The sequence below is a fragment of the Pezoporus flaviventris genome, unplaced genomic scaffold (assembly GCF_033815535.1).
Source record: "Pezoporus flaviventris isolate CSIRO_AGI_PZ_B2104156 unplaced genomic scaffold, CSIRO_AGI_Pfla_v1 ptg000015l, whole genome shotgun sequence".
Taxonomy (NCBI): Eukaryota; Metazoa; Chordata; class Aves; order Psittaciformes; family Psittacidae; genus Pezoporus; species Pezoporus flaviventris.
In genome coordinates this window covers 6,421,596-6,448,331 of record NW_026892563.1, presented here as the reverse complement: position 1 = coordinate 6,448,331, position 26,736 = coordinate 6,421,596, and the positions used below count along the sequence as shown (strand labels likewise).

Below are 26,736 nucleotides of genomic sequence, written 5' to 3'. Positions count from 1 at the left end.
TTCTCTTTAAATATGTAGCTTCTATTTTGCCTCTTCATTTGGTAGAAGAGGGAAAAGAAGCAACTACAGATTTGTTTCATTTATAGAACATATTTGTACTTCATATTTGTACAAATGTATTTGTACCCCCATATTTGTACTTCAGCCATCATCCTCCATACCAAAGATGCTTAAACCATTTGGCTTGCTTAATTGCAGCACATTTCACAGTCACGGATAACCTAACAATGGTACATTGTGAAGCCTAGCCCTCGATCACGAGCCCATCTATATGTTGCATCTCTGCCCTAATGGCCTGATGTGTCATGGGCCCATTGGGCCAAAAATAATTCACCGTTATGTTGCCAGTCTAAGTGCACCTGAGCCACTTCAATCTTAGCCGCTTTATCCACTTGTTGGTTGTTCTGGTATTCCTCAATGGCCCGACTCTTGGGTACATGAGCATCTATCTACGTGGCGTACCTTCACCACCAGGTTCTGCACCCGGGCAGAAATATCATGCCACAGTGCAGCAGCCCAGATGGGTTTACCTCTGCGTTGCCAGTTGCTCTGCTTCCATTGCTTCAACCACCCCCACAGGGCATTTGCCACCATCCATGAGTCAGTATAAAGGTAAAGTACTGGCCACTTTTCTCGTTCAGCAATGTCCAGGGCCAGCTGGATGGCTTTCACCTCGGCAAATTGACTCGATTCACCCTCTCCGTCAGCAGTTTTTGCAACTTGTCGTCCAGGACTCCATACAGCTGCCTTCCATCTCCGATGCTTTCCCACAATACGGCAAGACCCATCAGTAAACAAGGCATACTGCTTTTCACTTTCTGACAGCTTATTATATGGTGGGGCCTCTTGAGCATGCATCACCTCCTCCTCTGGTGACATTCCAAAATCTCTGCCCTCTGGCCAGTCCATGAGGACTTCTAGAGTTCCTGGACAACTGGGATTTCCTATTCCAGCTCATTGTGTAATTAGTGCAGCCCACTTACTCCATGTAGCATCAGTTGCATGATATGTAGAGGAGACCCTGCTTTTGAACATCCAGCCCAGCATGGGCAACCGGGGTGCCAGGAGGAGCTGTGTTTCAGTACCAATCACTTCTGAAGAAGCTTGAACCCCTTAGCCATGGTAATTTAACAACATTTTCTTTAAAAAAAAACAAATCCTAAACAATAACAAAAAATACCTATATTTCCATCATAATCTCATTCAAATCAGGTCTATACTATCTATTTAAACAAGGAAAAGTGCAAAGTCCTACACCTCAAGAGGAACAATTCCAAGATCCAAGATGCACTGAGGGACAAGACAGCTAGAAAACATCTTGGCAGAAAAGGACCTGGGAAACACCAAGTTGAACATGAACACGCAATGTGCCCTTGTGGCAAAAAAGGCCAGTGGTATTTTCAACTGCATTAGCAAAGTATTGCCACCAGATCGAGGAATGTGATCCTTCCTCTCTACTCTGCACTGCTGAGGCCATGCCTGGAGTACTGTACCCTGTTCTGGCCTCCCAAGTACAAGAGAGACATGGACAGATGGGAGAGAATTCAACAAAGGGTCACAAAGGTGATTAAGAGATTGGAGCACCTCACACATAAAGAAAAGCTGACAGCTGGGAAGGCTTGTGGGGGGATAGGGTGTGTCTCAGTGACGTACATAAACACCTGAAGAGTCCAGAGCCAGACTCATTTTAGCAATGCCCCGTCACAAGAAAAGAGACAGTGGACACAAACTGAAACACACGAGGTTCTATCTAAACAGGAAGCACTTTTGGACTGTGAGGGGGAGTGAGCCCTTGGCACAGGTTGTTTAGGGAGGTTGTCAAGCCTCCATCCTTTCACATTCCATCTGGACAAGTCCCAGATCAAGGTCTGGGCAATCAGCTCTAGCTGGCTCTGCCTGAGCAGGGGGATCGGACCAGAAGACCTCCAGAGGTTCCTCCAACCTCAGCCATTCGGTGATTCTGTAACTCTGTTAGTCTGTGTTGCAATATAAATTGACGTTTAATCAGATGCAGGAAAAACACACTCACATTGAAACCTGCATTGCTAGACATGCTCTTAGGAGTCTCCAGGACATCTGTCCTATGTTAATAGAACAAAAACTTCACTCTCTGTTTTCTTTTGTGGTGCAATTACGTCATTATATGTGGGATATCAAGCTGCATCAGGATTCAGGAAACGTGGATTCCATTAAGCCTCCTCCACTTGCTGTCTGATCACACAGAAGTCAGTTTATTTTTGCTTATATGTAAAAATATGTACATATGTAACTTAATGTTAACATTTTTTATGTCCTATGCTCTAGAGATCAAGGCTGTCATTATGAGTCAGGTCCTCAGGGTGTGTCAGCTGCCACAGGGTTTAGTTAGAGTGGATTAGGATCTTTTGCTTGCAAACAGTTCCATGTCAGCAGTTGGTAAGTGTAACTGCAAGAGAAATAAAGCCTAACATTAACTGCTTGTTCTCAGCACATCACATAAGCTAATTTCTATGACATGCTTTATTTTATTTATTTATTTATTTAATGTTTTTGTCATGGTTGAAGCCAGTTACTCTGGATGAGAGAAGATGAGGTGCTCTTTAATTTTTACCCTTCTAACTCTTGTTGCTGATGTCTTAAGATTTGGATAGGTGCCCCTCCTTTTGTCAAGGAAATTAATTTATTAATTCCTGTGTCAGAAGAACCAGTTTCAACCAGAAGATGAAATTGATCACGATTTTTATAAATGTAAGAGGAATCGGGATGGAAAGCTTATCATTCTGACCTTGTAAGTGAATCATGAAAATAATAGTCAAAGGGATCTTCAAGGCCAGTGTTACATAGTTTTACTGTGATTTTTTAGAGTTATATTAATATCTAAATTTAAATTTTCAGCTACAAATTTTGAGCTTTGCTAATTACAAATATTATAAGAGTAATAGGAATTGCTTTTAAGGAGAGTATATTTCTTTCTTCATGTATTGCAATAGCACAATCTTATCTTGACTTTAAGTACACAGACAAATGTATCTGTGTATACATGTGTATACACAGTCAATGAATATATACACTTGACTTTTTTAGCTTAGCGACTCCAGAAACTTTCGCATTTGTTTTGTTTGTACTAGTAAGATAAAAGGATAATATTAGTGTTGCTTGGTTATGCTAGGGAATAAATTGCTCTGGCAGTTGATTAAATACTAGATCAAAGCCAAGGCATTTAATCAATGCATAGAGCCCTTTGTTGCCTGCACATTGCATCAACATGAATTTTACTGCTAATCTGACAAAAATAAAATACTTACTGACAACATGATCTTATAATCTCCCTTTCTTATTTTCAAACTCTTAAATGTGATATAATGGTGACATGATTTATAATCCGCAATGTTCTCCACAAATCAATCTGAAAAGATGAATCTGTCTGCATATGTAAGATTTATCCATTTATTTCACATTATTTTTGACCCTTGAGCATACTCTTCTTACATGTGGGAGAAAAAAAAAAGGTACATTTTCAGATAAAACCACAATGATTCTGCATAATTCTTTCTATCCACATTATTTGTTTCATTTCAAAAATCCACAGGGTACTTTGGCTTCCTGTCTATTAATTTCAGTGAAACATCTGTTAAAATCACCTATGCAGTTTTCTCTTTTCATGCATAATATGAATTATGTACAGAACACAACATACAACATGAGACAAAAGTATGTAAGTTCAGGATGTGGTAAATATTTGCAAAGATCTGCCTTAGAACTCACTAAGTTATCCAAATGATGTATGGAAATATATTCTATGTCCTGTAATTCTTTGGAACCATTTCTTTTTGCAGTTTCTAATTTCTTTCTTTTTTCATCTAACATGACTGGACATTTATATGTACATCATGTCTTCCCTCACTACACTATCGAAAAAAAAAAGATTGAATGAGCAAGAAGTAATAATAAGGCTACTGGTCAGACATGAATACTCATTTAGCACAAGAATACAAACAACTATTTCATGGCATTGCGCTTGTCACTTTCTTCAGGCCTATCAAAGCTACTTGTTAAGTTTTCTGGATATAACTATTTTAGGCTTATTCTCAAGGAAGGATATAATTCCTAATAAGGTGCATTTTGAGGAATAAAAGCTGTCATTCCACTGTAAATTTTTTTTTTTTTTAACATCAGAAAGGATCATACTATAACCCTGTAGTCTAACCACCTGCATGATGTTAACTGTGAAAAATTTGATTTCAGTACTGGCATGTAACTTCTGCTTGAGGTGTAACACGTATTTTACAAAGCCAATTTTACTCAATTTAAATATTCTAGCAGACACACAACTCACCAAAACACCAAGTAAACAACTCCAAACATAATAGTCATTAAACGAGTCATTGTTCCTAGCATGAGTACAGGTTGCTCAAGCTCCATATCACAGAACCTTGTCCTGCCTTTTGCTAAGCCATCCTACTTGACACTTGACATTCTCGTCCTCTGAAACATGCATAGGGTAGTAGATTCAGAAACAAATCAGCAGCTCATATCTGAGTATTCTTTACAATGAGTCCCTAGATCCTTTCAGTCACAGCACTACCAGGCAGAGTTCCTTATCCTATTCATGTGATGCATGCTCTATTCTAGCATGGATTAAATACTCACATTTTGGAAGAGACGCCACATGATAGGACCTAAAATCAGTCTCTAAAACTTTATAATTTATCATCTACAAAATGCCTCACTTTCCTAAATTTTTATTAAATAATTATTTTCTCTAGAAAAATTGACATTTTTAATGGCCAAAGAAGGTATTGAAATGTTGAAACAGTCTAATTATACAGTGCTAACATAGTAGAGTTACCTGACTGCTGTCTGTCTACCAAGGTTCTCAACCCTATCCCCATACTTTACTGCAGGTAATTTAGCTTATTAATTACATTTGATGGATATCACTTAACTGGTGCACTTCAATACATATTTTATTTCGACTTAAATCCTACTGCTTCCTCATTAAAAAAAACAATAATAATAAAGTAACTACACATTTATAAACTTGACTACACACTAACTTTCTGGAAGACAAAATTTTCAATTTAATTACAAGTCTGCTAGTTTTTCGAGTTTGTAATAGTGGTAGGTCCAATAGTGCTCGCACGTTAAAGGAAAACAGAAAAACATGGATCACAATATGGATTTCTAAAATAACTGTTTTCACATTACACTACTTTGAACTTAATACATTTCACCTCTGATTTCATTTGAACACAAACCAGAAGTGTATAAATGATTAGATTTTGTTTTTCACAATATATTACTGGACGTTTAGCTAGATATTTTTGTTTTGCTTTCTTTACTGAAATTGAAATGGTATAGAAGGCATGATTAAAAGACAGTTACAATATGTTTTTAGGTTCCCTAAAGCTCATTCAAAAATGTTAAAATTAAGATAATCTCTAAACTGCTTAAATCATTTTTAACAGTAAATTACTGTTTAAATGATCTTTCTTCTACAACAGTACTACATACTAGAAGAACTAATGGACTATGAATTAGAACAGAACACCTGCTACTGTCCCTAGTTCAGTGTTTCTTAACAACATATATACCCTAGAGACACTTCTAAGCATGTCTACCATCCTCTCCCTCCTTCCTTATACACAGCCCTGAGAACGGGAAACATTTTATGTTACTAGTTGAAAAGGTCAGTCAGTTCTCCAGCTGAAGCTACTTTGCTAGCTAGAAGCTAACCTGTCACATTTACAGAAGATAATCATACCTATGCATGCAGCCTGTTCTTTGAGGTACAGAAGATTAAACTCACAGAAGATTAAAAAGGGGAGGCATAATTTTTTTTTAATCTGAGGAGAAAATATGTATCTTCAAGATTATAGGAAGAAAGTTCCACAGAGATTACAAAATCATAGAATATCTGAAGTTGAAAGGGATCCATAAGGACTGAGTCCAACCCCCTGCTCCTCACAGGACTACCTAAAATTGTATGATAAAGATTTGGTGGTAAACATAGAAATTCAGTACAGTATAAACAATGTTAATTATGATATCCCTTTTTTTTTTTTTGGTTTTGTTTTTGTTTGTTTTGGTTTTGATTTTTTGTTTTTGTTTTTTTGTTGTTTTTTTGTGGGGTTTTTTTTGTGATCTTTGGAGTTTGGGCTCATTTTGAACAAGACGTAGATCATTTTTTGCCATAACTTATCTAAATGCATTAGTTCATATAAGTACATGACCTTGTCAGGATCACAATACTGTAGATATGGAAAGACCTTCTTGGCATACTCTGCATGTTAAATCCCTTAAATTTCTTTTAACTGAAGTGGCAATTTGCTAACTAATGAAGCTGAAATGACTGAAAAAACAGCTTTAAGAACTTGAGAACAGAAGAACAATAAACAGCAACACTTATAGGTGTAGTACAGGATGAGTAAATCATACAAATTTGATTGTTGCAACTGTATTGCAACATCAAAATCAGTCTAAACACATGAAAATTACTTCTTTAAATTCTATTAATTGCTACATAACAGTAGCAGATGATGATCCCCTTGAACTTAATATTCTCTCCTTTTTTGGTGACAGAAAAATTTAAACCATTATTCTACTCACAGTGATTATTCATACTTTTAAAAGAAATAGCATCCATGATTCAATTCAAAATTAATTGAATACAAAGACATATAATTTCTGTATTGTAACTTGTAAAATGCGCAAATTTGACACACTGCAACAAACAAATCTGGTTCTCACATCTCTTCCAGATAGAACTATTAAAGAATCAGAAAGAGACAGATGTTACTGCATATAAAATGCTCGAAACTTTATTAATCATGTAGCTGTTCACTCAAAAATATCACTCCCCCTTTAGCAGTCTTCACACTCCTGAAACAAGAGAGTCTATAATATCCTGTCATTCAAATTAAATTTCTTTTATGTGTTTTCTAAATACCAAAGAGTAAAACTTGGATCTCAAAGAAACTACTGCATGCCTATGATCTTCTCAGTGGCAGCAAGGGACTGAAACACAAGCAAACTGCTCATTTAGTCTCCATTTAAATGAGACTTTGAGAAGAGAAACTGACAGTAGGATTCACTGTAGTTTCCCAAAGTTAAGATTTTCATAATATACTTGCTGTTATGTTTCATGCAAGATTATTATGCCTGCGATAAGAGCCTCATCCATATTTTTACTCCCCCTCCAATCATTTTAGAGGGAAAATATACATGCTTGGACAGCCCCCATATGCCACATAAGACAACACCTGCTGCCCCATGTAAATCACTTTATGTTATGTGTGAGACACACACGTAAGTTGCATCTCTTTGAGAGATACAGCAGGGACCCACTGTCCAGCACAACTTAACTCATCTAGCAACCAGCCCTGCCTCTTCTGCCCTGGTGGGACTGGGGAACTCTGATTTTCAGTGCTTGAAGTATGCCTCAGAAAAATCTGGATCTTAATGTATTATTCTTACATTTTGTTCATGGCATTTTTTTCACTGACAAAATGTAACTATCATGAAAGGTGACACAGGTCAAATTTTTCAGACTATATCAAGCCCACAGAAATGGTATTTACTGATTAATATCATTGATCTTATTATTTTGCCTATAAGCACATGTTGCAAAAAGGGAGGTGAAAATTCACCCAAACTTTTCTACTTTAGCTGCTTTCCTTTCATTTGGCCTTTGCCACTTTTCCTCATGCACTGAACACCCATAAATTTGAAGATATGTGGGAGGAATTTTCTCAGAGTGAGAAAGTACAGCTTAGAAGTACCACTTTAAACAAATGGTCCATTATCACATACACTGCTGGTTTATTACTCTAATGTACAAGTGGGTATTTTTTCTCTGGTGAGCAATATGAGAATCCCTGATTTCCTTCATTCCCTGCTGAAGACCCTCTGTGTCTAAAAAGTCTAATGCTGGGAACTGTATGGTTTTAGAATGATCCCCCAAATAAACTTTCCCACAAAAAATAAATAAGAAAAAAAACCCTGAAAACTTCTCTAACAAGGAAAACTATTCACAGTGTTAAAACTGAACAGTTTTTCAAAAGCAAGGGCACTATTTCAGGCCAGACAACTGTCCTAATATAACAACCCTTGTATAATGAACAGCCGCAAGCTTAAGAGGGTGTTACTTGGGCCCATAAAGGAGTATGCATGCTTCAGCAGCTGAGAGGCAAATGGAAAAATGAACAATTTCAGTAAGCATGAATGGAGTATTTACTATCAGTGTATCATAAAAGTCCTGTAGATCTTGCATTTATCTGAGGTCATCAGATTTCAAGTGATGTGTGAATTAATGCAACGTTGCTGTCAGCAGGAAAAGGGACTAACTTTTCAAACCTGGAAGCAATGCTAATGCGAAGGGAATCTTCTAGGGAGAGGGTATTTCAGCAAGTAGCAGCCAGGGAGATCAGACACATTGTCAGCATCACCACTGGTATTGAGTTTTGCCTGTACAGGAACACTTGCCCTGGTCATTCCTATATGGGGGCCCAAGAGAACAATAAAACTTAGAAATTGGAGAGTTGGGTGCATTTCTATTAAATCTCGTCACCATCTTAGAGAAGTTTTTAAGGACAAGGACTAAGTTTTATATAACATTAAATCTGTTTAATTTGTTAATAGATTTTCTACCTTCAGTGCCATAGAGCCTGAGGTAAAATTCACAGAAGAATCAGAGATGACATATTAATTTTAACAAGATATACATACCCCATTAAAATTACATCCCTACAATTCTACTGCCATGCAATCTGTAGATTTAAAATGCATGAACAAAAAAAGTGAAGCAAAAAAAAAAATCACATGTAAAGGAATGCAGTAATTAAAGTTTCCTTAATCCTGACACTCTGCATACCTATATTACAATATTATCTTTAGATAGCATGAGCACAATTCTTTTTCCCTAGTCTTTCCTCCACTCAGCCACTTCCTCTTCTTATTTGGTACTCTGGATGTACAATGGATGTAGAATCCCCAGTAAATGTGCTCTGATCTCATCTTTCTATCTTGCCACTTAGTATGCAGGTCTCAGTTTTACTTACTGAATATCCTGAACTGAATACAAAGGATTTAATTTCCTTATAAGCTCATACATAGTTTTATCACTGCACTACCCAAGTTTTTCATTAACCTATCACCTTTCAAACTAGAATATTTGACTACAACCTCCCAGTGAAATTATTTTTTCTTTTTCTGCCCTGTTCTGAAAACTTGAGCCAAACAATTCATAAAGAGCTAGGTTTTTTTCACTGGAGAGTTAACTGCACTTTTCTATTCTTAGATTAACTCTCCTCAAATAAACCTTGACTGAGTGAAAGTGACCATTAAATGACATGTACTGGAATGAATGTATAAGCAGCTGAGAAAAATCTTAGCTTACTCCATGTGTAACTTATATAGACTCAAATCCTGAGTTCCAGCTGCTTAACTGAGTATCCCCACATTCAAGTTAAGACTCCATGTGGTTAAAGGATGTTACCAGCAACACTTGAAATACACTTCAAATTAAAACAACCTAGCAATGACAGAAGGAAAAAATGTGTTAATATTTAACACCTCTGAAACTTTTAATATGAGTTGGTAACTGTACAGGTCCCACTGGAGTTACCAGACAATTTCCAGTGCCTAAGAAGCTAGAATCTCAGTCAAAACTCAGTCACTTTTAGAAGGAACAGTTTGATTTGGAAAAGTACTCATACTTTCCCCACATCGGTAATATTATAACTCCTTGCTTATTTAGGAAGGAATTGTTTCTAAAAGCATTAGTTTAAGGGCACAGACTCTTTTTCAGCTCAGGTGGGAACAGTAGGATAAACTGATGCCTTTCAGTCCTGGAATATTGCATATTCAGTGCTCCTGTAGTAAACTGAGTAAAGATGTTTGTTCAGAAGGCTCATCTTTTGATTTTTTACACTTTATTGTTAGTGTTATGTGGCACTATACTGCATCCCACATGTCCCTTGTCTGCATTCCAGTAGAAAGACCTGGGGTTTGCTGAGACTGAGTATCTGCTCTGTTCAGGTGCTGACAGATACAAAGCCAGGAGGTCTAGGTATTTTACCCTTCTTTCCCTGCCACTGAGTGTGGCATTCTGGAAGTACATTTCCATAAAAGGACAAGGTTTTGAGTTTTATTTTTCATTTGCCTTAACTGTAAATATTATGCTGAAATAAATTAAATTTTTGTAAGACCGTGTCTTTGCCAAGAATTCACAAACATGAAAACGAAACAAGAAAACTGCTAATAACATCTTTGCTTTTGGCTACAAAGTTACCTTTATTATGTAATACTAACAATGAACACAACTTTGAATGCATTTAATTCAACCTTTGGGAGTAAAGTGCCACATTAACAGTCATACTTTAAACAATCGTCAAGATACAATGAACTACAGCTATTTTAGTAGATATAATGCCACACATAAAGAGGCTGTCTGTGACTGTCATTTACCTCTTATCTGTAAAAACACAACCATGAGGATGTATTTGACTATGTGCTCATCATTTAATAATATACCACAGCTGGGGTTACTGACTGCTACTTGTAACATGTACAAATAGTGTTCATGGCATCTAGATTGAGAGTAGCTGTGAAGCAGGGCCTCAGAAACATTAATTCCGTTATTACCTGCAGATACATATGCATGCATGTATATTTCATATATATTTATCTCCAAATAATATACATATATACATATTGAAATCTATGCATGAAGGTGAACAGTTCCAGTTCTTAAGGCAGCAAAAACGCAGAAGCACCTTTCCTAGTAATCGTGGGGGAGAGAAATAGCTCTTGCTGGTTTAAGAAAAAAGCAACAACAACTGAAGCCCACTTTCTGAATGACAGAGCACAATGTTAAACATGAGAATGCAGAATAACAGATGAAATAAGAACTGGAAATCGGGTCAATAGCAGCTTCTCTGCAAAAGTGAAAGGCTGTAGTTTCTTAAATTTTGTCCTTAAGTATTGGAAAGATTTCTCTTGAAGTGCCAAAGAAATGTTCATGTTCTTCTTTCCAACTGCCGATACCAACGGCACACTCCCTCCCTCTGTCTTCTCCCCCAGGTCCTGAATGAGGTTGACCTGCCTATAGGATAAAAATCACTTGTGTTTTCCCTTATCACTTATGTTCTCCAACACTTCACCTTGCAGTTCTCCACAAGCCTTTATTGAAATATTGCCCCACTGGTTATCCAGGACATGTTTTGGGTGCTACGAGACATCGAAAGACCAAGGCATACAGATGTGATGTCTCGTACACTGGAATATCATCCATCCCCTCCTGTCCCCCCTTTATAGAGTTGTTATAGGCATCCTATTTGGTCACTGAATGCATAATTCAAGGCCCGTCTAGTACCATATAAATATCCCCAACCTGCCTGGTGTGGGCATGAGGCTAGGTAACACATACTGTAAGAATTCCCTTAATTTGTCATAAAACTTTACAAGAACACAGTAGGGTTAGAATTAATACTAAGGCAGAACAACACCTGGGACCAAACACTGAACCAAGCTGCTTATACCTAGTGGGGTTAATCATAACATCCAGAAAAGGTAGACAGACATTTCAGGAGGAAAAAAACAAAAATATGAACCCCCCAAAACATAAACAAACAAACAAACAAAAACCCCACCCAAGCCTCAAAACAATCCAGAAAACAAAACCCCCAAATACTACACAAATACTACACTACTACAATACTACAAAAGCATGTCATAAAAATGCCACTGTACAGACATCAGTACTTGTGCTCAAATGAGCAATCTGTCACTTTAATAAACCACAGTTGAAGGTGATGAACTTCAATCTGTACTCTATGCCCTTAGAAGACAGACAACTTGATCTTAAAAACACAAGAACATCACACAAACAAAGCCGATTGTACAGTTGGTTATCCTGTGCTGATAAATCTATCCAGTTCACCTTGTGCTAGGAAGTGGAAAAACTTGTTTCAAAGGGGGAAAAAGAAATCATAACTGTTATTTGTTCTTTTCACTATATATTTTAAAAAACTGAAAATATACAAAAAGCTTGTTCTGTTCTTCAAAGATATCATAAAGTAACTTAAAATATCAGGCAAAATTTTTTTTTTTTTTTGCACCCAGCCCCGAATTAAATTCCATTATATAATTGCATTAAATATAAAATGTTGGGATCTTTTTCACTCTCAGACAACTAATATATGTATGAAAATTAATTCTGACAAAACAGCTAAACCAAATAAAGCCACCTTATCTCCTTATATATTGACATGTATTTTAAATAGTTTATATCAATATTTAGCATGCATGGCTAAAAAACATAAATGCCAGAATCATGGCAAGGTCATATTATAAAGATTTCCTGCTGATTAACAAATTTAATTTGCATAGCTGTTATCATCAGCATTATATCAAACTAAAACTTGAAATCATGCTAAGGCATGAGGTTCTTTCCAGTGCATCCTGAAAAAGAATGGCAGAATCCACAGTGTGTCCCCAAAAAGAGAAAGGCCAAATTTCTTCCAATGACTTGGCCATGCTCACATAAGAAATCTGTCACAGACAAAAGTTAAACCCAGTTTTCAAGCATGTCCTCATCAGCTGTATTTAGACCATCCCTTCTTCCCATTCATTCTCAGTTCACTATGCATGCATATATATATATAAAAATATATGTATGCATATGGGGGCATGCAAGTGTGGTTATATGTGCGTGTGCATTTACAAGCACAGACTATAGCAGTAAGTGAAAATGGGAGCCCTCTGCGCTGTCCAGTCTTGATTAACTCTCTAAATGAAGTCCAAATTTAGCACTTGAGGCTATATCAAAACGCTTCCTGCATTAAAAGGCTGACTTAAGATGATAGACACAATCTTGACCTTGGATCATCTTCTCAGCCTCTGCAGTTAAACACCTCAAGATCTGTTGGGTCAGTCTCATATTTGAAATCAGCAGCACCAGGCTACATCACTTTGACAGATGGCAGCACTGAGCAAGCACTAAATATGCAAATGTCATTAGATTTCCTCTACAGTGGCAATATTGGCATAATATCATTTTCAGTGTTACAAATATTTCTTTACTTCCCATGTCTGCTTGTAAGCATTATGTCTGGAAGACATAAAAAAAAATAAAATAAACCCACTGATTTCAGACTATCATCAATTCTGGATATATTTACTGCAAAAGAGTTACACTTTAGTCATTCAAACTGGAACTGATAAAACTATTCTTTATGAAATATTGTCATTGCAAACATGGATCTTTATTTATTTTATGCTTACATCTGAACTCTGACTTCACCCTAATAGAACAAGAAAGACAAATACTCAGAATCCCAACAATTTAGGTGTTACAAGATGTTATCTTATTGCTTCTGGCACATCAAACCTGAAGACACTGAGGTCTCACATGACTTCTCCAAATATTCTACCCTTTTCACACTAGACCATTGATTCATGTGTATCAGCACTTCTATTGAAACCCTGCTATTTGACATTGCCAGGCATTGCCTGTTTCCAAGGCTGTATTTCATTACAATAAAAGCTGCGTAAATGAGTATCTCTTTCTTTTTTGCTCCAGTTCATCATCACCAGCTATCAGCTACCACATAATGATATCATAAACTATTTGGTCAAACATCTTATCTATATGTACCTTTGAGAATGGATGCTACTAAACCAAACTATTCTTGACAAAACCGTTTTTAGAAAATATTCAATCCAAATCCCCCTCTTTCTCAGTCCCAGGAAACAGATTAACATTCAATAACTCTTTTTCAAGATATATACTATCTTGAGGGTCTGGATCTTAATTTTTTTTTAGCAAAAAGGTATTGCTATTTAAAAAAATAAATGTGTATAGAATAGAGACTTGCCTTAGCATTTATTCTCAAATTTCCATTCTTATTAGAAGTCTTTCAGATTAGTAAATTTTGATGGACTTGTCTGACTACTGGAAGATACCCTTAAAAACAGGGATAATGCATCTGAATAGCTATCTCTGTTTAAAACACTTGTATGTAAGAAACCTTGCCACAGTAAAAATGGGTAAAATATTAACCATGCAAAAACTGTTTAGAGACACTATTAGAAAAACAGAGTGATTTCTTTTTTCTCTAAGATTTACAGATGAAAAAAAAAGCAAAACAGATTTAAGTCAGAACAAAGTTTTCCAACAAGAGAATACTGATAGCTTACCTTTACAATTCTATCAGCTAATAATTTATTCTTCCATTTCTTCTTCACTTGTTTATCCACCTTCCTGTAACTTATGCTGCTCTTTTCGATGAGAGATACTATTTTTCTTCAAGAAGGAGAGGTATAAAATTTATGCTCAAAAGCAGTAATGTAAGTCCTCAAAATAATTGAGACGGCTGTTTAGTCTTCCCATTATTCCCCTTATTTATTTGTTTGTTCTTATATTTAAAACTTTGGGGGGGGGGATGTTGTTATTGGTGGTTTTGTTTGTTTGGTTGGTTTTGGTTGGTTGGTTGGTTGGTTTGTTGTTTTGGTTTTTTTTGGGGGGGAGGGGAGTAGGGGGAAGTGCCTGGTCCTCATTAGCTAGACATAGGAAGGAAAATAAATCAGCTATGCTACATGACCAAAATACAGAGAAATCAGAAGCCATGTATATGAGCTTAGAGATATCTTAAGATTTTTCCAGTTCTTGGATTATTATTTTTTTTAATGCTTCTTCATTTTCAAGATTTTCTCCTGAACAATAATATTACCATTAAAAGTTATTTTAAAAAGAGCAAACAAATAACAACAAAAAAACCCACAGCACACCACACCTGAAAATCTCTTACTAGTGCTTTTGTCTAGGAGTATGCATTTCAGTAAAATTATTTACCAGACTGCCAAAATAAAAGAAAAAAAAAAAGGAAAAAAGAAAGAAACAACTGTTAGGCATACTGGAAAACTTACATTAAAAGATAACTTTTATTTAAGTACTGTCTACTTATTTTTCCTTGATACTTTCACCTATTTATTTTAACTGATTGATTTTGTTTTCTCTCTAACAAGTTTCCAAACATTCATAGAATCACAGAAGAGTTAGGGCTGGAAAGGACCTTAAGATCATCAAGTTCCAACACCCCTGCCATGGGCAGGGACACCTCACACTAAACCATGCCACCCAAGGCTCTGTCCAACTTGGCCTTGAACACCACCAGGGATGGAGCATTCACAGCTTCCTTGGGCAACCCATTCCAGTGCCTCACCACTCTTACAGTAAAGAGCATCTTCCTTATATCCAATCTAAACAAAATTCACCTGATTTGCATCTAAATTTTCTTCAAATATTTCTCCTCATAGATAAGAATTAAAGCCCAAACATTTTTCACTTTTTAAATTTTGTCATCATGTCATTCTCTTACATTTACTAAATTTTCTATTGCACACATGAACACTTCTTTGATAAGTAAAAAAGCCCCAGCCCAAAGACTTCCAACAAAGATGTCTCTCCTTTCTTTTTCTATCAGATAAAGTGGAAGTCATGGGATTTTTTTATAATTTAATCAAAATAGAGGAAAAGCTTGAGGAGAAGAGAAGAGAAAGAAGGGCAGGGCCTTCACCTTTTTAATCTTCAGTATGCTGGGAAACACACAACCTCTTTTTCATTTTTGGCACTGTTGGGTGCCTTTTGGTGATTTCTGAAGGCAGAGGAGAAAGAAGCAAGGATCAGAACAAGGACCATGAAGGAGTTTCTGCTAGGAAAGCTTTAGATCTGTCTTGGTCTGGGGGTATTAGTCTAATTGCTTTGGAAAGCAAGAATCAATTGAATTGTCCCAAAGACATCCTAAAAACATAGCACCTTTTGCCCATCTTTACTTGTTCCTACCATAACTGCACCAGGAAGTCATCAGGAAGCAGATTCTCTTCAGTCTCTCCACTCTATTTGTAACCTTTCTGGGTTACAGCACACATGCCCTTTTCAGATTCAACCCTTCTGAAAAAGTCATGGAAGACTTCACCACAGATCATCTAATATTTGATGCTTCTTAGAATGTGACAAAAGAATCTCAGCTGCAGCTTTTCTTTCCCTTTTCTAAAGGAACATCTGTAACACTCACTTGTGCAGAATCTTGGAAATGTTAATCTAATTACCAAAAAAGTGCCTTGTTTATTGAACTGATGGCTTTTATGTCAGTTTGATGAATTTTGGGACCCTCAACCACTATTTTAGATTTGCATTTCAGAAGAATTTAGATTATAAATTAATTCAATCACATTACATTCTTACCTTATAGTCTTCAAATAAGTTTAACATTTTAAAATGTCAGTCTCATGACAGCTCTGAGTACAGAGATGTGTTCCTTAACTTTCACATCAACCAGTGCATTTCAATGTATGTGCCAGGAATATGCAAGTTAGTTTGGGATTCAGCTTAAGGCATTTTAGTTCTGCGACCCACTTACATTCATATACCTGTGTGTTATGTCTAAACTCCTACTGTAGCTGTTAGTTTGTCTGATGGAGCCCAGCAAATGGTTTAGCTGAAAAGCCACAAAAAGCTCATTTTATTTACCTAACAGTGGATGTGCAGTGGCATGTGGCTTGCCCAAATGTATCCCACATTCAGCTTCCTTCAGATCTAATGCCATATATGTCATTCTTTGCAAATGTCTTGGTAATGTGCCAAGTGTCTCTAAAATAGCAATAGACACCTATCCCTGTGTAACAAAATAAAGTTTTAGCTATATTTTAATGGTGGCTAAATTCCTCTCTGTCCTGAAAACAATGGATATTGAAGAGGTAAACAATTCACGTACATCTCTTTAGTATCTAGATGCTTAAATTTTTTGATGCCCGTGTGTTGTTTATATGCACAGAGGTAAGCATTTGCAGGACAGCGATTTGAAGTACAATTTGAAATAAGATGTTACAATCAAACTTAAATGATGACATGAAAGATAGAAGGCCCATATTACTACTACCTGTACAACTTGGTTGTTTTGAATTCTGTTAAAGGAAACAATAAAAGCTAACCTGTGAACATCTTTTGAGAGACAAAGAAAAAAATATATGCTATTGTTTTGAAATTATATGCAAGTAATTTTAGTTATTTGCCTTGTCTTCATTTTTCTCTAGTGCATGGAAGAAAATGATATACTCTTGACTAAATTATGCATTATATGGAATTAACTTTATCTGTATTTTCTTCTTCTTCCACTTTTGCTAAAATGAGAGCTGACAGACAACTTCTTCCATACCATTACATGACTTTTGGTTCTTTTTTAAGATGGATGAATTCAGCAGGAGATACTGCCTACTCTTTAACAAATGATGAATCATGTATCTTATTACAAACAAAGTATATTCACACAAGCTGACTACATTTTAGGATCTCTCCTCCTGAAAATACAGCTGCAAAACCAAAGACTATAGTTATGTTTTACTATTACACTGAAATGAGATCTGAAGTGGTACTTTTTTGGTCAGAACTATTACTTTAGTTGTAAAAAGAAGAACTGTGACAATCAAACAGCATTTTAAGCTGGTTTGAGAGAAGAACTTTTTTGGGAAAACAAATAAATAAACCCCTAATAAGATAGTGGAAGCAATAGCCAGACTAAGTTATTTGTTACATTGCTGTATTTCAGCAGATATCTCAACAGAAGAATTAGTAGCAAAAGAAACTTTGTATCATATTGAAGTCTTGTCTTCAAATAATTACATCCTAAAGCATTATCTGTGCCATACCTGTAAGTTCAGAACTGTTAAAATGGGATATTAACAATACCTTCTGCTCAGTAAAGCACAACTTGTAAGATAAGACTGCTTGTAAGGCTTAATTTTCAGATTTTCTCTCTGTTGCTTTTTTTTTATTTTCATCCCAATTTAATAAGTAGTTGCTATCTGAAAACTTACTCTTTTCTTAAGATAATAAGTAGAAAAAATGTATAAAGTAAAAAAAAATGTTTGTAAGTATATATGGACATGCTCAGAAAACATTTTTAATTGGCACAAAAGTCTCACTATTAAGACCCTTGTTTCATAGTGGTTAATTAAAATGCAGGATATAAAATATGGTACCTTATCACACATGCATAGAGCCCGCTGTCTTGTACCATTGTTGGTCGGAACCAAATGGAGTCTTCTTCTTTGCTCATTCTAGTTCCATCAAAAGCTATAGGTTCCTCAAAATCCCCAGGTCCAGAGCTTTTGTACCACATCAAACTAAGTCCAGCACTTTGCGCAAGGGAGTAATTAGCTCTAATATATCCATAAAAGAGTGCACATTTTATACGAACAGGTTCTCCCACTAGAACTTGATATTTCTTGTAATCCACAGACCAATCAGTGCATCCATCAGCTAAAAGAGAAGAGAAAATGACAAGAGATTATCAAAGGCTTCAGATAGCACTATTCATACTGCAACCCTTATTGTGGGGAAGTACTGAATTTCCGAAAAGATCCATTGAGTGACTAGCAGTACTCTTGATCTCTAAAAAATTAACTGCATTATCACAGTATTAATGTCATGTACTTGTCTATGCAGAATAGACATATTCTAAGATTTTTGTGTTAAGTGTTGTTAATTTCTGAGCTAACTGAGCAATTTTTTTTTTCTTTTGTGTAGCTCCAGCATGACCAGTTCTAAAATACTGGACTGAAATCAGTGTGACACACAGGACATGTGGTAGATGGAGTGTCTGTGAATTTTATCAGTAAAATACCTTCAGGGTAACCATGTACATGAAAGAAGGTGCTCAGTCTCAGAAGACATTAGGATAAGGATCTGTGACCTGAGCCAAAAAATGTGAAAATAGGTTAGATTTAAAGAACATTTAAGAGCAATCACAGCAAATGTGCAAAAAGATACTGCCAAGAATATGAATGGCAGTATTTTTTATTACTTGTTTAAGAACAAGTTAAGCATATCTGACTTGGAATTTATGACCTTCTGTTGAATAATGTCAGCCACTACCAACAGTGTCGCACAATAACTGTTCATCAGAAAGCAATACTAGATGTCTGTGATTCTATGATTCTATGTTTGACTTTCTGAACCCCAGCAAAAAAATAAAACCCTCAAAAGAACACCCAAGCTCCCTCCCTTTTTCCCACTATTTTAAGTTAGAAAACAAGAATACCAAAACAGAAGGAAAACAGATACTTTCTACACTGGCTTCCTTAACAAAAGATTATGTTTTCTTTTCCTTAAGGACTTTCAGCCATGGAAATTGACCATTAGGTTAATTCACTTGAAAACTTGGTGTCCAGCCTCAGCTAGCTAATCACAGTCTTAATCCAGTCATTTTTATTTCATCTTGAAATTAATATCTACTGCTCATACACGTATTTGGTCTTTGAATTTACCACTTCCTTTTATTAACTTCAGAAGAGCTTAGACAGCTAGTTACCTTAGATCAACTTATGCAAACCTGAAGTCACATCAAACGCCTCTCACCCTATAGTTAGTTAAATACTGACTTTAATGGGGAATTCAAGATACTGTGGAAGATAAAGCAATATTAGCACTTTAAACATAGACATGTTTCAGCTCTTCTTTGGGAGAATAGCATGCCAATTAGTAATTTCTGAGATTCACATTTGTATAATACCACAGTACTTATTATATATTGTAAAATAAAAAAGAAACAAACACCTCTACCTATCTCTGTGTAAATAATAGCCTAAGATGATACAACATTGAAAGATGGAGGAAAAAAGACTAAAAACTTTAGAATCATCTTGCATTGCGAACAGAAGCCACATAAAGAAATTCATGCAGAGAAAAAATATTTATCTTCAGATTGTCTCCTCCTTCATTTACTTTAATACTGTGAAGGGACAATATTATGTCCCTGTTCCAATTTTCCTACCCAACAGTCCCTAAAAATTACTAACCTTTACAAGGCTCTAATAAGACATAGATGTATCCTTGCAGAACTTTTGAGTGGAGACAAGGCTACACTATTAGCTTCCCCACAAGACTTAAGAAACTAACTTCCATTTACTTCAGAATTTATTTACATCTTTGATCTGTTAATTTTTTTACATTACTGAAAGTGCATTCTCTCTCTGAGATGATTCTATTCCTCTCTGGTTCTAAATCCCTATGCCAAAAATGAATTAACAAGCACCTCTAAGTAGCATTAATTTCATTATATAAGTTGCCATGTAATAGCTTCTTCATTATACTTTATTATCAAATTGTAATATTCGCTTTTACTGCCTAATTAAGTTAGTACACTTCTGTTTATAATATTAGTCTACTAGTCATGTTTTCTTTCTCAGGATATTCAGTTCTAATGGTTTCCAGTTCCTGGAGCTTGATGAATCCATGACAACATATAGCAGAACCCTGTTTTAAGACTTCATATTGAATGAAGGCTTAACTATGCAGAGCAGATATCCTTGACTATATTTCAGCATGGTATGCCTCATTAAAAAAGTGCTAAGGAACATCTGCCGTCCACTTTAGGAAGCTTAGGCAAACATGCTAACAGGTAGTCCATACTCACAAGCAAAACCAGAGAGAACAGTATCAAAATATCGAAAATGATCAAAGTTCAGTTCCTGAGTTTTAAGGAGAATCTTAACAATATGTTGAATATGCAGGCATTGTATGGCCACTGGAACTCAAAGGTATGCTGACCTGCAATAGTCCAGGCATTTGAACAGTGGGATTGAGTGTGCCCTCAGCAAGTTTGCTGATGACACCAAACTATATGGTTCGGTTGATACGCTGGAGGGAAGGAATGTCATCCAGAGGGACCTCGACACGCTTGTGAGGTAGGCTGATGCCAACCTTATGAAGTTTAACCACGCCAAGTGCAAGGCCCAACACCTGGGTTGGAGCAATCCCAAGCATAGCTACAGGTTGGGCAGAGAAGAGATTCAGAGCAGCCCTGTGAAGAAGGACTTGGGGGTGTTGGTCGATGAGGAAATGAACATGATCTGGCAGTGTGCGCTTGCAGCCCAGAAAGCCAATCGTATCCTGGGCTGCATCAAAAGAAGCGTGACCAGCAGGTCATAGGAGGTGAACCTGCCCCTCTACTCTGCTCTTGTGAGACCTCACCTAGAGTACTGTGTGCAATTCTGGTGTCCTCAACATAAAAAGGACATGGAACTCTTCGAACAAGTCCAGAGGAGGGCCATGAGGATGATCAGGGGACTGGAGCACCTCCTGTATGAAGACAGGGTGAGGAAGTTGGGGCTGTTCAGCCTGGAGAAGAGGAGGCTGCGTGGAGACCTCATAGCAGCCTTCCAGTATCTGAAGGGGGCCTATGAGGATGCTGAGGAGGGACTCTTCATTAGTGACTGTAGTGATAGGACAAGGGTCAACAGGTTCAAACTTAAACAGGGAAAGCTAAATTGGATATAAGGAGGAAGTTCCTTACTGGAAGGTTGGTGAGGCACTGGAATGGGTTGCCCAGGGAAGCTGTGAATGCTCCATCCCTGGTGGTGTTCAAGGCCAAGCTGGACAGAGCCTTGGGTGGTATGGTTTAGTGTGAGGTTTCCCTGACCATGGCAGGGGTGTTGGAACTTGATGACCTTAAGGTCCTTTCCAACCCTAACTATTCTATGGTTCTATGATTCTATTGCCATCAGGCTGAGAGAGGTGATCTCTTCTAGTCAGCACTAGTGAGGCCACACCTGGAGTAACAGTGTTCAGTTCTGTGCTCCCCAGCATGAGGGAGACATGGAAAGACTGGACCGAGTCCAACAAAAGGCCATGAAGACGGATATGGGACTGGACCACCTCTGCTATTAGCACAGGTTTAGAGCCAAGGCTGTTCAGCCTAGAACAGAAGGCTGAGTGGGTCACTTATTTAAATATAAATGCCGGAGGGTGCAAAGAGGACAGAGGCAGGCTCTTTCCACTGGTGCCCTGTGACAGGACCAGAAGAAACACAGTAGGCTCTTCTGCACTTTGGGAAACACTTTTTCACTTTGAGGATGACTGAGCACTGGCACAGGTTTCCTAGGGAGGTTGTGGAATCTCTATCCTTGGGCATTTTCAGAAGTCGGGTAGACATCGTATTGGACAAATATTTCAAGGTGGCCCTGCCTGAGCAGGATTTTGGACCAGATGACCTCCAGAGGTCCCTTCAAACCTCAACCATTCTGTAATACTGTGATTTATTACAGTTACATTCAGTGATAATGTTAAGAAAACATGTATCCTCTTTTATTAAAGTGAACATGAAAATGCTTCTCTTCCTGCTTACAGAAATATTATACCAATTAAACTCTGCCAACACTGGCATTCAATTAACTTAGCACTGTATTATTACAGCTGGTAGCATTAATACCCTAAAAAATCTTTCCAGGAAATACCTCATACTACTGCTCAGCCAATGTGCCTTCATCTACGAGAAAGTGCTAATGCAATTTTGACAGATATAATAGAAGTTCATCATTATCATCATAAGACACATACACCGTTCTGTGATACTTTTGATAACAGTGGCATTTCAGGAGAAAACTATCTATCTGTGCTTAAAATGCTCCTATTCCACTGTAACTAAAGAGTACAAACAAAGGCTTAAAACCAAATTATGGACAGAAAAATAGACTGCTGTGTCCTTAAAAATTATATTACTGTGAAAACTGACAGATTAGAGTATGTGTGCACTGTGACTGACACTTCCTATGTACACTTTGCATGTGGTGTGTAGAGCACGTGCATTTTTCAGTGTAGAAAAACTTGGACGTATCAGAATCCTAACTAAAATAATGGTTTTCAAATTCCTTGAAGCATGTAAACAAACATTTTCCAAGACCCAAAGACTAATTATATTCATGATGCCTTTAATATTCATAGAGATCTTTACATTTTTCTACTGACATTGGTATCTTAAAAGTATTTCATATTTGCATGTTAAGCACTTGTGTTACTGCATTTATAAACAGGGACAGAGGACAGCAATGTTAATTCAGACTCGTTAATATTAAATAGATTGAGGGATCTGTACTCTAACTGTAGTTCATTTCTGTTTTGACTGTGTTTTCTTTATTTTCTTTGTGTAAAAGCAGGGCATTGACAAAAGAAAATACGTAATGTTTCCCTTCTCAGCTATGGCTGCCACTGACACACAATCAAGACTTTCATATACGCTGGTTCAAAACAACTGTGGGGAAAAAAAAACACACTCAAGACTTTTCAACTTTTTTATTTCTATCATCACATCATCAAGCAGTCAATCATCTTCTATTTTATAAATTGGTAAATACTTGAATAATTCAACAGCTTTGAAATTCCAGAGCAGCCTCCATATAAATGCTAATAGTCCCTGATCTCTATTTTAATAGGCTGCCAGCTAGTGCTACACATAATAGCACAATACAGGGTCCAGGACAAATATCGTTCACTCAGTTATTTCTTTGTGTGATTTCAGGCTATGAAATAAACCACACTATATCACTGTCTTAATAATGAGATCATTATTATACCATGCAAGACAGAGCAACCAAAAGAACAAATTCATGCTGAACTTCCTGTTTCTACTCTAAGCAAAGAATTCTTCCTCAACGCTCATTCAGTCTCTCTTGCCTCTTTCAACCCCTTCTTTTCTAGTTCAGCATATCACATAAAATAGAAGGCTTAGTAAAGACACATTTAAAGGTAGCCTAGTCCTTGCTGACCTATCACGTTCTGGTGTGTTGATCCCATCCAGCAGCCAAGCACCCACACAACTTCTCAATCATTAAGCTCCACACACAATAGGACAGGGGAGAGAACAGGAAAAGGGAAAGTTAGAAAATTAATTAATTGGAATAAGGATAGTTTAAAGTGAAGGAAACAGAGGGAAAAAAAAAAAACACACCAAACCCCCCCCACAAAAAAAAAAAAAAACAAACAAACCAAAACAAACAAAAAAACCAACAAAACAAACAAGTGATGCAAAAGCACTCACAGCCCCCAAAAGCAGACTAATGCCCAGCTGGTGTCTGATCAACAGCTACCTTGAAAGCCAACACCTACCCATTTTTAGTGCTTCTTTCAATTACTCATTTTCAACTCACAGATATTCTGTCCATTTACAATAACAGCACAGACATGGCAGTATAATGTAATATGAGAAAATTCAGAAGATTAGTTCACAATACAACAGGATTAAAATTAATCAAATTACGACACGTGCATAGGAAAGCGCAAACACCTTGTTGCTGTGACTTAGCTGGTAGAAATTTCTTAAGCTGCATTATCATGACTATGTGACTAAAACTGCAGAAATTAAAAGAATTGCAGTGAGTGTTTCAGAAGAGCCGACAGCTAAAGAAACACTATTTCTAACAGACTTTGACTCAAAGGATCAATTTTTTACTTTAGTTTCAAAAATTATAATTTCTAACTATATATCACATATACCTAGGCTATGAGGTTGACAGCAATAGAATACATTAAAAATAAGCACATATTTCTGTTTATTAACCTGTTCTACATTACTTTCACTGTTGGAAATGTTGGAGAGAGATAATATACTGAAGCTGATTTTGGATCAATGTTCTTTGTCAAAGTATATGTTAATTGTATACAATTCCTAGTGATTTTGATGACTATTTATTGCCTACAGACAGTCCTACATGCAATTAAACAGAAGTTAAAACACAGTTGTCCTGGGTTCAGCAGTAGCAGTCATTTTTTCTCCTTCTTAGTAGCTGGTGCAGCGCTGTGTTTTTGACTTTCGGCCTGGGAACAGCACTGATAACGCCGACATTTTTAGTTACTGCTCAAATGTTTAGACTGACCAAGGACTATGTGAGTCTCATGCTCTGCTAGGGAGGAGGGGAAGCCAGGAGGAAGCAGAGACAGGACACCTGACCCAAACTGATCAAAGAGGTATTCCATACCACAGCACGTCATGCCCAGGATGTAACTGAGAGTTACCCAGAAGGGCTAGTTCACTGCAGGGTTGGACTAGGTCGGTGCTTGGTCGTGCTGGGTATTATCGGTTGGCGGGTGGTATTGTATTCTCTTCCCTTGTTATTTCCTTTATCATTATTATTATTGGTGGTAGCAGTAGTGATTTGTGTTATACCCGAGTTACTGGACTGTTCTTATCTCAACCCGTGGGAGTTACATTCTTTTGATTCTCCTTCCCATCTCTCCGGGAGTTGCGGGAAGAAAAGGGGGGGGAGTGAGAGTGAGACTGTGTGGCTGATTTATGGCTGACTGGGTTTAAACCACGACAACAGTATAACATTTAAGAGTTTAAAGCAGTTCTAGGAAGGCTTTTGTTTTTCTTTACTCAAGATGACCAAGTTCTTTATTTCTCCCAAAGTTGACAGGAATTTTAAAATAATCTTCAGTGCACATCACCACTTCAAGTGGATTAACTGTGTGTGTTCTTGGACAGGGATATGATGTCAATACTTATATCAGTAGGTTAATACAAACATATGGTGCCATATGAAATCTATTAAGTAAGGTTTTGGTAGTCATCGGTGGTTTTGAGACACTCCAGAAACATTTTTAACACTTGAGGAGAGAATGTCTTCTTCCTATAGCTGTTCTTGGGCAGGTAAGTGGAGCAGAGGTAGCTCCAAAGGCTGAGCCTGGCCAGAAGGAGGGAAGTCATCATGGAGGAAGAGAGGTCTGGAAGGGCTTTATGGCCTGGTGATGTCTGTCTTGGCACCAATGTATAGCCTGGCAATGCACAACACTGCATTAGCAGACAGGAGATTTTTGACACAGGACAGGTCAGATGAGGATTTTCATTGCCTTACTGGCAGGGCTAAACAATGATGAAAGATAGGAAAAAAACTACAAACTACTCTGTCTGTGTAGCTGTTTCTGCAGCAGGTTACACATTTAGTTTTACAGCATAGTAGTCCTTCCTAACTGAGAAAAACCTGTTCTATGTTGTGCAATTACATAACTTAAAAATAGTAAAAAGTATACACTGATAACAAATATTGCTAAAGTTTTGGTTCACTAATTTGTGTACATGTATACGATCATCCTAGGTTCAGAAAGTGACATATTTTCCTTCTCTTTTGCATTTCTTTTTATTTCCAAGAGCCCAGTTTTTGTGCAAATGGCTCAACTGAAAAATAAATTCTTGACTTTACTCTGAAGCTTACTACCAGCACACAATGCAGCACCCAGTGCCATGAATTAGAAAATGCATACCAGCAAAAACAAGAAATGTAGCCACTGTCAGTTTAAAATTTGTTAAATTAAGTATATCTATCTTCTTTTATATAAAAATACTATAATTTTATTTAATACCAAATATTATTTGGTAGTTATTTAATAACTACCAAAATTGGAATATAACAGCCTGAAAAGAAAAAAAAAAAAAAAAAAATTGTGTTAACATTGGGTAATTTAGAATCAGACTGCTAAAGAAAGAATATATTTGCTTATGAAATAGAAATGAATTATTTTAGAAAATTTTTATGATACATGCTCTTTTCCTGAAGATGTTACCAAACAGAAAAACACAGTAGTTTAAAGCCAGTAGGAACCCCATAAAAGACTTAGAAAAGAACAACAATATTAACTGAACTTTAAAGAGAAAATATTAGCTACAGTAAACCTGCACTCAATGGATTATAAAAAGTCAATATAAATCTGTTTGTACACTTTTTTTTTCTGTTTTAGAAGAACCCGTACCATTGTGGCATCTGGCATTTTCCTTCCTTTTTTTTTTTTTTTAATTCATATTAGGTCTAGAAGCTAAAGCTTACGAATGATATAAAATTTTTTAAATCTTTGCTCCCCACTTTGACATTTCTTCTGTTCCCATATGCCACATGCTTGCCACACTTGACACAGCTTGCCAAAGAGAAAGA

At 36.8% G+C, this 26,736-nt stretch overlaps 1 protein-coding gene across 3 annotated transcripts in view; it reads right to left on the bottom strand.

The window, feature by feature from the left end:
- IL1RAPL1 (interleukin 1 receptor accessory protein like 1) overlaps positions 1-26,736 on the bottom strand; it is a 735,754-nt gene that overhangs the window by 315,501 nt on the left and 393,517 nt on the right. For all 3 annotated transcript variants that reach the window (XM_061453322.1, XM_061453320.1, XM_061453321.1), the window contains one exon: positions 18,019-18,298. In XM_061453322.1, the coding sequence (XP_061309306.1) occupies positions 18,019-18,158 (140 nt within the window). In that variant the 5' untranslated portion in view covers positions 18,159-18,298. The remainder of the gene's footprint in view (positions 1-18,018; positions 18,299-26,736) is intronic.